General features: G+C 46.3%; 2 protein-coding genes across 2 annotated transcripts; both read left to right on the top strand.

Moving 5' to 3' along the window:
- Positions 1–7,096: 7,096 nt before the first annotated feature.
- On the top strand, positions 7,097–8,727 carry LOC135819213 (uncharacterized; the record flags this gene model as incomplete). Its single annotated transcript, XM_065332377.1, is given in 1 exon segment — positions 7,097–8,727. A coding segment is annotated over 1 exon segment (1,537 nt), but the record flags the coding sequence as incomplete, so codon positions are not given.
- A 330-nt stretch (positions 8,728–9,057) lies between these two features.
- LOC135819079 (ataxin-8-like) lies at positions 9,058–10,988 on the top strand (the record flags this gene model as incomplete). Its single annotated transcript, XM_065332232.1, has 1 exon — positions 9,058–10,988. A coding segment is annotated over one exon (387 nt), but the record flags the coding sequence as incomplete, so codon positions are not given.
- Between the last annotated feature and the right edge of the window lie 496 nt (positions 10,989–11,484).

Consider the following 11,484-nt stretch of genomic DNA (forward strand, 5'->3'; position numbering starts at 1 on the left):
TTGCAACTAACTGAAGTTACTTGGAAGGCTCAGGTTAGAAAAGGTCCACTGTAAGGGGAAGCAGAACTGCCAAATTTGTAAATAATTACTCTGCGGTAGGCAGGTCTCTACCCTCCTCCCCCCCCCCCCGTTTGGGCTGCCAGTAGGGAGTTCGCCTGCCCTCAACATCTAGAGATGCCACTGCGAGTATGAAATTTTCAATTCTGGTCGCGAGATCGAGATGAGATAAAGCAAAACATTATAATATTTTGAAAATCCCCCTCATTTCCGCCCGATAGGAAGATTTGACACCTCTGAGGATAGGGAGGAAAGTGCTAAGACGGTAAGAAGTACTTCAATAGTTAGGCACGACCCGTCGAGCTACGTCCCACGGCAACAACGAATGCTTAGTGTTACTACTAGATGATGACCAAACAAGTAACTCGTGACTCGTACTGACAGTCTGTGTTGGAGTTAGGTGTCAATTTGTCGTATGAATCATGTGTCTCAGCACTTCCTGTCAGTTGTGTGCATTGTTTTCTCACTCTCAGACTGTGTAATTGGCTACTTTGGTGACCAGTTAGTCAGAACTCGTAACAATGTCATAATTATTGTCCTTGAAGAAAAGTAAAGTAGAAAAGAAAGGATCAAGGAACTACAAGTTACGCTATAATGTCCACTACCACCACCAGTTACTAAACAATCAGCTCATGCGATAACATTGCACGACACTGACGTTCTACAACTAACTGGCTAACAGCTCTAGCACATCTTGGATGCGCGCTCCAACAGCCTTCCAACTTCGAAGGGTCTAAGTTATAATGATAACATAGGAGGGAAGGTGAGAGCAACCAAGACAAGCACGAGCTGAAAGTCTCAGCTGTGAAGGACTTGTCCGCATAGCTTCCCCTTTAATTGATCTTCGCATCTTTGAGCCACACAAGTTGTGTGGAATGTTGCTTTGCGTCCTTTAATCATGGTTTGACCGCATTGTCCAATGGTCTTGCCAGTATCGCCATCGACATCACATGCATGTACATCCGCCAACGTCCTTCACAGCTGAGACATTCAGGTCATGCTTGTCTTGGTTGCTCTCACCTTCCCCTCCTATGTTTATCATTATAACTTAGACCCTTCGAAGTTGGAAGGCTGTTGGAGAGCCGCGCGCATCCCAGATGTGCTAGAGCTGATAGCCAGGTAGTTGTAGAACGTCAGTACCGCCGGTCAGTGTCGTGCAATGTTATCGCATGAGTTGATTGTTTAGTACCTGGTGGTGCTAGTGGATATTACAGCGTATTACGCTATAATATCAAGTTTAACTTGATAATTATTATAGCGTATTACGCTATAATAACAAGTTAAACTTGTACTAGTGGTTCCTCGGTCCTTTTCTTTCCTGTAAATGTATCCTTGGCTCTCCATGCGAGTCCATTATTGTTCCTGGCTCTGTTTTTCTTGTTAGTACTTGTTTGATGTGTTTGCTAGGTTGAGACCCCTTGCATCTTGTAGAATGCCACCGGCCAAGTCATCGTCCTCCGCCAACGCTGCAGCCAAGGCGAAATCTCGCCAAAAGCGGCCTCGTCGCAAACCTTTCACGCGACTCGGCCCCGAACGGCGGAAAGCTACCATCCGGGAGCGGGTGCGATCGAATACGCTGAAGGACGCGCTGGAGGACCTTCGCTGCATGATCTGGAAAGATCCGGATGACGTCATATGTTCGACTGTAGTAATCTTACGAACTGCCACTGAATATATCTCTTTGCTGATGGAAGTTGCGGACACCGGAGAATTACCGAAACAAGCGGATGGTGTAACGTTGTCGGCGCTCGCACTGCGTCTGCGCAGCTATATAGACAGGGATCTGCTGACTAAATCCGGCAAGCCCAGATATCTGCAGTCCAATGACAACGAACTACCAGCCGAAGATGGAGACGATGCTGCTGTCGATCTTAGCGAAGCAGCCAGCCCAGTCGAAGCAGCCAGCCCAGTCGAAGGTGACGATGACATCGAGGCGAATGATACAAATACCGCAGATACAGACGTAGCAGCCATGTTCGTGGAGAGTTCAGAGACGCGATCCAGCACCCTTTCTTCCACCTCCCACCCAAGCTACTCAGCGTAAACAAAGCTAGTACTCTCAAGGATCAGATCACGGATGTCATATTGTGATGTGAGGTGAGGTAAGTATAGAGACCAAGCAGAATACACCAAGGTGCAGAGCACAGATGTCATATTGTGATGTGAGGTGAAGTGTAGGTATAGAGACCAAGCAGAATACACCAATGCGTAGAACCTAGTACACACACTTGAGAGGAAGCAAAAGCGTTTCTGCTGTCCGGTGATCAGTTAAAACCGTGAAACTCAGAGTTACAGCAGAAACGCTTTTGATTATTCTCAAGTCTGTTTACTACACATACACGTACGACCGAGGCGAAAGGCTGCGTAGCTGTGGATTGTACAGCCTTTTTGCCTACGCCGGTTGTGTGTGTAGACTGCTCTGCTTTGAGCTGCTTCAACTGGCCTCGTTCAAATACACAATGGTCATACTATTATGATTATGTTCACTCAACCTCCGGTCAGCTAGCTGTTTTGATCTTGTCAGATATTGCCCGCTGGGGTCAAAGTTACTGGCTGAACTGATCCTGAGCGGTACAGATACGCTCCTGAGCACGGATTTGACTTTCAACCGCGATCTTGATTATTGTGATCTCGATTCGTATTTGGAACAATATAATGGACAGTTTGGGCCCTTGAATCTTGAGAATGTACTTGCGGAATTCCAAGGCAATGGCGCAATCCCAGCACAAACAGAACAGACTCTCTCTCTCTCTCCTGCGCCAGAGGATAGTGGACCAGCGGCCCAGGCTGGTCTAAACACTCATCTCCATTGTTGTATACACCGTTAATCCCGTTAACCGTTATCCCCAAACCCCCTGCCATCACTGCTGCTGCCATCGCTGCTGCTGCCATTCCTGTTGCTCCACCATTCCCTTTGCCTGGGGCATCCATCGTTGCCATTCCTGTGGCTGCTGCTGCCATCGCTGCTGCTGCCATTCCCGCTGCTGCTGCTGCTCATATTCCCATTGCTGCTGGTACTGCTGCCATCGCTGCTGCTGCCATTCCTGCTGCCGCTGCTGCTGCTCGTATTCCCATTGCTGCCATCGCTACTGCTGCTCCTGTTCTTGTTCCTGTTGCTGAAGCTGTTGGCGTATACGTTGTTGTCTTTGCTGAAGCTCATCGATTAAGTTTTGTGGTAGAAGCAGTCCTTGGTCTTTAATAAGTAGTCGTTGATGTAGCAGTTCTTGTAGTAGGTGTTGTTGCCCTTGCTGTAGATGCAAGGTCTGCAGGTTTGGCAGCTGCTGGACTGCTGGGGGAGGATGATGACTTGGTCTGTGGCATTCGATAACATTTAAGGTCTCCAACTATCGAAGGGAAGGGAAGCGCCATGAAGCTGAACATGAGCTACATTCCAAGTCAGAGTGGGATGCTGGCTTGGTACGATAACTGGATGGTAAGACCATTGCTAGCATTGGACAATAGGGCCTAACCACAATTCGACAACGCAAAGCAACAGCCACCCAGCTTGGGAGGCTCAATTTCATCAAGGATAAGAAATGAAAGAGAAGCTTCGCGACGACGAATTGTAACAAACCGAATGCCGATATCTTACAATACTGTACTTGGTACATGATTATGAAGTATGATAGACAAACTAACTACAATAACAGGAGTACATTGTGCTATTGTATCACACGACCATCGTTTCGCCGTATGGATCATGATGGCTCTTCAGGTGTGCAGTATGTATCAGACGGTGAGCCAAGGAAAATATTAAATACTTGTACTTGGCTCACCGTCTGATACATACTGCACACCTGAAGAGCCATCATGATCCATACGGCGAAACGATGGTCGTGTGATACAATAGCACAATGTATTCCTGTTATTGTAGTTAGTTTGTCTATCATACTTCATAATCATGTACCAAGTACAGTATTGTAAGATATCGGCATTCGGTTTGTTACAATTCGTCGTCGCGAAGCTTCTCTTTCATTTCTTATCCTTGATGAAATCGAGCCTCCCAAGCTGGGTGGCTGTTGCTTTGCGTTGTCGAATTGTGGTTAGACCGTATTGTCCAATGCTGGCAATGGTCTTACCATCCAGTTATCGTACCAAGCCAGCATTCCACTCTGCTTTGGAATGTAGCTTGTGTTCAGCTTCATGGCGCTTACCTTCCCTTCTTTGGAATTATCACTAGTATCCATGAACCTTCCAAGTTGAAAGGCCGTTGGTTGGCGCAATGGAGTAGTGGCTCAAGCTGACTTCCTTGCCGCTGAATGTCTCACTATACCTTAATGGTCAGTCTGGCGCTACTACCTTGTGCACGTCTGACTGTTCAAAACCTGGTTAGTTGGTGAACTCTAACGCATAACTTGTACCTCACCGTTTTCTTTGTTTCCATTAATGTTAGTATCTTCCTTGGCTCACCATCTGAGTACTTATTGTACATTATACTAAATGTAAAGAAGTATTCTTTCTAGACCAAAGAGTGGTATATTTGATAAATAAAGATAGAAATATTAACGATACTTCTCTGGAGAAGTATCGTTAATATTTCTATCCGAAGTTTATTTACTTCTATCTTTATTTATCAAATATACCACTCTTTGGTCTAGAAAGAATACTTTTTTGATGTTACAATGAGAGTGGATAATCAACGGCTTGTCCACCAACTCTTTAAATGTTCTGCCCTGGCCCATCATCAGTGTACCATGGTGCACTAGAATGACAGCCCTGCAGCCTGGGAGGCTCACGACTGGTAACGAAAGGTCCAACAGGGAAGCAGTACTGCTGACTTCAGTTCTTCTGTTAGTGGTGGATCTCCGTCCAGGTTGGGCTGCCAGTAGGGAGTTCCCCCCCCCCCAACATCTAGAGATAACAATGGGAGTTTGAAACAGTGTGCCGGTCACATCAACCAGTTCACCATTACTAGCTGTACATGTACATGAATGAATAGCACACAGGTACATGTACTTGCATTTTAATTCGTGCACAGTATACTGTACATATACAATCATATTATTATTGTAGGGCGGAGATATTGTCAGCTCCGGTCGGGACTGGCGAGTAGCCCTTTCCCAAAGGTGCTCGCCCTTTTTTTCGCACTTTTTGGCCCTTTTTGGAAAAGCCCGTTTCTTTCGCCCTTTATTGCGTTTTTGGTGAATATCGCCCTTTTTGAGCTTTTTTAGCTGAAAAAGTGCTAAAATCTGTTTGCTCATGCATGCGATCACATGCACAGTTTCCGAGTGCTCGATGGGCCTTGGCACGCCGCTTTTTTTGGGGGGGGGGGGGGCCCGGGGGGGGCAACAAGTTGTGAAGCCTGTACCCGGTGTACACAATCCTGTAAAAAGTGGGATTTTTGAACTTTACTTCCTGTTTTGCCTTTCGTGGACCGATAAATGGAAGAGTGCGTATTCCTTTCTCAGCTTGGGTTCATATCTGAACATGTGTCATGGCTATCCTTCACTGAAAAAAGAGCACTTTTTGCTTGTTTTCACCGAAAAAGAGCACTTTTTCAGCATAATATAATTTTGAGGGACGCGAAAAGCACTGAGTGCGAATTAAAAGAGCACCTTTGGGAAGGGGCTACTGGCGAGATCAGGAGATAAACATTATTTTTTATTAAAAATTTAATATGTTTTGAAACCTCTCCCCGGCCGATCGAGCCCTAGGCTCCTAGCCCTATCAGGCTATCTCCCACCTAGAACCTGATAGGAAGAGTAACTGTTGACACCTCTGAGGAAGGAAAGCGCTACGCACGACCCTTGACTCGGCTTGAGTCGCACATGTACATCTACATGTACGTCTCATGGCAACAAACGGAAAGCAGAATGTTACCATGGTTACTGGATAATGGATTGGATGGCATGGTGAGAGTGCCGGGTGACCATGACTAAAAAACTAAACAGTACTCAGTAGACCCAGGTGCTCGAAGTCCGTACACTTTTACAGTGTGTGTTTGCCGAGCTGAAACTCACACTAGCAATGATAACTTGCCAGAATCCTGCTTGTGGATGGAAGGTATCTTATCCAAGTTTGTTCTGAGGCCAGGCTCGATTGAACCAGGCCATCTTTCGATCCGATCTGTTTCTCTGGAGTTCGCTGATTTTTCATATCAAATTTTGGTGTCGCAGAGGGTACTCTAAGTCCGTACTGATCAGAGGTGACTCGAAATACACACGTATTTCTGCTAATTGCTAACTTAAAATCCCTCGGTTGCGACGAAAGCACCGAAGGGATATGTTTGGCATGTGCCTCCACCAGTATTTCTTGCAAAAGCGTAGTTTGTTGCCGAAATGCAAGCTGTTTTCAGTCGGCCCAGAGAAGAAGCAGCTGCGCTGTGAAAACCGCGGGAAAACAGTGGTGGAGATGCCAGGAGTGTCAACCTTTCTGCAAGGATTGGTGGTTCTCTGTAAATTCTTCTCCTCTGGCCATTGTCAGCTCTAAGCTGGCTCTTGATGATTGAGTGAAGGTCTGTTTGACGCTGTGTCCGTTCGAAATCGGTCTTGGCAAAGTTGATTTTTGCATGAAATGTAACCCAATTTGTATTTCGTATGGACACTCGAAAACCCACTCGCGTGGTATGGGACTTCTGCTTATCGTAGATCCCTGAAAATTGCTACGCGAGGAGAATACACCACACTGTCCCCTCCATAAAATATTTGAGTCGAATACAATAACAGAACATGAAATTATGGGCGTACGAACTTAGGATACCATGTACGGACTTCGAGCACCTGGGTCTACTCAGTAGACCCCGAATAGCCTGATTCCAGTAATAGACTCGTGACGTGAATCGTGGAGCTACATGTACGTCATTGATACAATCATCCTAATAAATAAAGTTATTATTATTATTATTATCATACACAAAACTCAAAGGCACAATGGAGGTTTACAGAGTTGTCGCAACTCGGAGTTTCTTGCTCAATGCAATCATCAGGTGACAAATATTCCGACAATCATGTAGATGTCACGACAGTGTCAGTTTTGTGCCTTGTTGGCGCACTCTCTGACTGTGTAAGGATCTGGTCACTTTGGTGGACAGTTACTCATAACTCGTAAGCGTGTCATGATAATAATATTGTTATTGTCCTTGCTCTTTTCTGCTTGAGAAGGTTTGGTTTGTTTGATAGTTTGAGACACTGTACATGTGTTTTTGTACAATACCACCGACCAAGTCATCGTCCTATCCCAACGCCGCAGCCAAGTCGAAGTCTAGCCGCGAGCTAAGGGCTAACAAGTGGCCACGTTGCAAAGCTCCCCAGCGACTTGTCTCCGCGAGGCGGAAAGCTAACGAGCGCGAGCGAGCGAATCAGCAGTCGGAAGCAACGGAAGACGTCCGTTGCATTTTCTGGAAAGATAGGAACGATATCTTTTGTCCGAATGTAGATGACAGTATTGTAATATTCATAGCGTACATCTCTTTGCTGAAGAAAGTTGTGGAAAAAGGAGAATTGCCATCGCCCGAAACAAGCGGATATTGTAACTTTTCCGGCGCTCAAACTACTCCTGGGCAGACGAATATGTCGACTGGGTCCGGCGGAAGCAGGCTCTTGCAGCCCAAGAGAACCGAACTAGCTCACGAAGAGAAAGATGACGGCACAGTCGAAGGTGGGATCGGCGAGGTGAATGATGCAAGTCCACCATACCGAGGCAGACAAGAGCACCGGTACAGTCCAGCAGCTACACGACCTTTGACAGGACCATCCTATCCTACAGTACCCCAAGATCACCAGGAGTTCTTTTCACCATGGACATGGTCATGGAGCACGGAGAACATTCGGAAAATGCCCCAGGATCAGGAGCAGGTTGCTGCTCATACCGCGCAGCAACCAAGATCGCCCTATGATCATGATGATCAGCTACATACGATCACATCCACTCCTCTGGCAGCTGTAAGCAGTGGCAGTGCAAATCCATCAGAGCAGCAGGCGAGCCACTCGAACATGATGCTTCCTGCCCCACACTCTACATCATACACACAAGCCATAGATATGCAACCCAGAGGGGGCAGAAGGCGTGACATTAGCCACACTCCCATCAACAGCAGTGTCAGGCAGCCAGCTCTGAATGAGAATGCTTCTCTGTATGCTAGCTCCAGTGCACTGGACCATGCTGGGAGTGGACCGGCTGTCAATGCCACTGACATGGACTCTTTGCAATCTGTGCGGTCTGTTCCTCATGTGTCTTCCAGTGCTAGCAACCTGACCCATTCAGGTAGTGTGAGCATAGAGATGCCTATAGGTAGGCCCCTGCATGGTTATATTATGACTCAGCAGCAGCAGCCTACAGCAGCCACGCAAAATACCTCACAAGCTATGTCCAGTAGACAAGCAATGGCAAGGCAAGAACCGCATGCTGACCAAAGGGCCCTGCAACACATACCTCCAGCACCAGCAGCCACCTTTCCACTCCTGCCTTTCTCCTCCTCACCAGTGCCAGCCAGGCTGCATACAACATTCCACAGTTCACCACAGCACAGCAGCATGACCACTGGTACTAGCAAGAGCAGTGCACAAAGCGTGTTAGCAGCAGCAGCAGCACAAGCAACAGCTGAAGGACGTACAGACCGTAGTTATGTGGCTGAAACTAGAGTTGCTGATACAGCCCCACTCCAAGATCGTTCTGCAGGCCAGCAGCTGCCAAACCTGCAGACCCTTCATCTACAGGAAGGGCAACAACAACAACAACAACAACAACAACAACCACAACAACCACAACAACAACAACAACAACAACAACAACAACAAGAACAACAAGAACAACAACAACAACAACAACAACAACAACAACAACAACAACAACAACAACAACAACAACAACAACAACAACAACAACAACAAAAACGAAACAAAAAACAAAAACAACGAAAACAACAAAGACAACAGCAACATGAAGCAACTCAACTTCTAGTGTCTGCAGAAAATTTACATCAACGACTGCAGGAAGAGCAATTACAACACCTACAACAACTAAAAGAACAACCACTGATACGAGAGGTTATGCAACTACTAATACAACTGCAACTACAACAACTACGACAACAGCAACAACTACAAAAACTACAAAAACAACTACAAACAGAACTACAAAATCTACAAAAACAACTACAAACACAACAACACACAACAACAACAACAACAACAACAACAACAACAACAACAACAACAACAACAACAACAACAACAACAACAACAACAACAACAACAACAACAACAACAACAACAACAACAACAACAACAACAACAACAACAACAACAACAACAACAACAACAACAACAACAACAACAACAACAACAACAACAACAACAACAACAACAACAACAACAACAACCACAACCACCACAACAACAACAACCACAACAACAACAACCACAACCACAACAGCAACTACCACAATAGCAACAACAGCATCAGCAACAACTTCAGCAACAATATCAAGAAATCAACAATATCGACAACAAAAATGCCTTGAACCTCAGCAAAGACAACAGAAGTAACATGAGCAGCAGCAGAGCACGGATGTCGTTACAGAGGCGCACCTGAGCACAGATCAGACCATTCTACTTCTTGAGTTGGAATCAGACACAGCATTCAAATGCAGACTTTGTACAATAGTTTCAGCATTGACCAGTGAGTCACATGACGATGAGCATACATTTGCGTGCGTGAATTTCCTTCACTCTATGACATCATTACCGGACCAGACTCTCTCTCCTCTGCTAGAGGATAGTGGACCAGCAGACAAGCAGACCAGACTGTCTCTCCTCTGCTAGAGGATAGTGGACCAGCAGACAAGCAGACCAGACTGTCTCTCCTCTGCTAGAGGATAGTGGAGCAGGAGACCAGGCTGCTCCAAGTGTAGATCAATGGTTAACACCGTGTGTACACAGAGCGGGACTCTCCTCACTTGGCATACGGGACACCAGTCCACTACCCAAGGCACCAGACAACACGCCTGGCAACACCTTCAGCAACTGCTACATACCGCAAACACAGTCATACTTGCTTTTTACTTGAAGACCATGGATACCATACAGTAGACGCCGCTGGAAAGATTCGGACTTGAGAGCGATCAGTGAATGTTGCAGTGGACAGGAGGATATCAATCTGTTCGCTGGTACCCCCCCCCCGAAAGTGGCGCATTTGTATCAGATCCGTATAGTGTTGGGGAGCATGAATAAGCGCGTGTAGATTCTGAGTAACTCTCAGCGTGGTATCGCCGGGATCATATTCCCACTAGTATCTAAGTCTGAGCAATGGCTAGGACTAAGGTGCCCGTTCTGCTGCAACATGTTAATACTTAGTCTATTACTAGTGTATGGTTTGAATGTGTTCGTCTTATGCCCTTGTGTATGTGATGTCTTATGCCCTTGTGTATGTGATGTCTTATGCCCTTGTGTATGTGATGTCTTATGCCCTTGTGTATGTGATGTCTTATGCCCTTGTGTATGTGATGTCTTATGCCCTTGTGTATGTGATGTCTTATGCCCTTGTGTATGTGATGTCTTATGCCCTTGTGTATGTGATGTCTTCCTGTCCAGTAGTGTAACAATTCAATACACCTAACCATACCATTATCATACGTCATCACACACACACCATTATAACTAGAATTGTTAAAAGTATTCGTAGCACTTACCGCTGGGAAGGTCAACAGGTGCAGGGGTAGCCTGTGTGCTAACGGGATTGTCCAGTCTAAACAGTCGTCTCCATTGTTGTATATAGTTCCTATGCCCGTTACCCCCCCCCCCCCACCCCACCTGCTAATATCCACTCACAGAGTGTCAATTCACCTCGATTGTTTTTAGTCCCACTTCTCCAGCTCCACATTCAACAGGAGTGTCCCCTTCCCATATTCCCCAATTGTTGTCAATTTTTCGTTAATCGTGATTAGTCTTTGTCTTCATCTGCTGTGCAACATTGTCATACCTGTCTTTCTCATACCTCTGCCGTTGTGTCGGTGTGTCTGCGTGTCTCACTCTGTCTCTGTCTCTCTGTCTCTCTCTCTGTCTCTCTCTCTCTCTCTCTCTCTCTCTCTCTCTCTCTCTCTCTCTCTCTCTCTCTCTCTCTCTCTCTCCTCTCTCTCTCTCTCTCTCTCTCTCTCTCTCTCTCTCTCTCTCTCTCTCTCTCTCTCTCTCTCTCTCTCTCTCTCTCTCTCTCTCTCTCTCTCTCTCTCTCTCTCTCTCTCTCTCTCTCTCTCTCTCTCTCTCTCTCTCTCTCTCTCTCTCTCTCCTCTCTCTCTCTCTCTCTCTCTCTCTCTCTCTTCTCTCTCTCTCTCTCTCTCTTCTCTCTCTCTCTCTCTCTCTCTATCTCTCTCTGTCTCTCTCTCTCTGTCTCTCTGTCTCTGTCTCTCTGTCTCTGTCTCTGTCTCTCTCTGTCTCTCTCTGTCTCTCTCTGTCTCTCTCTGTCTCTCTCTGTCTCTCTCTGTCTCCCTCTGTC

The sequence above is a fragment of the Sycon ciliatum genome, chromosome 6 (assembly GCF_964019385.1).
Source record: "Sycon ciliatum chromosome 6, ocSycCili1.1, whole genome shotgun sequence".
NCBI classification, from domain to species: Eukaryota; Metazoa; Porifera; class Calcarea; order Leucosolenida; family Sycettidae; genus Sycon; species Sycon ciliatum.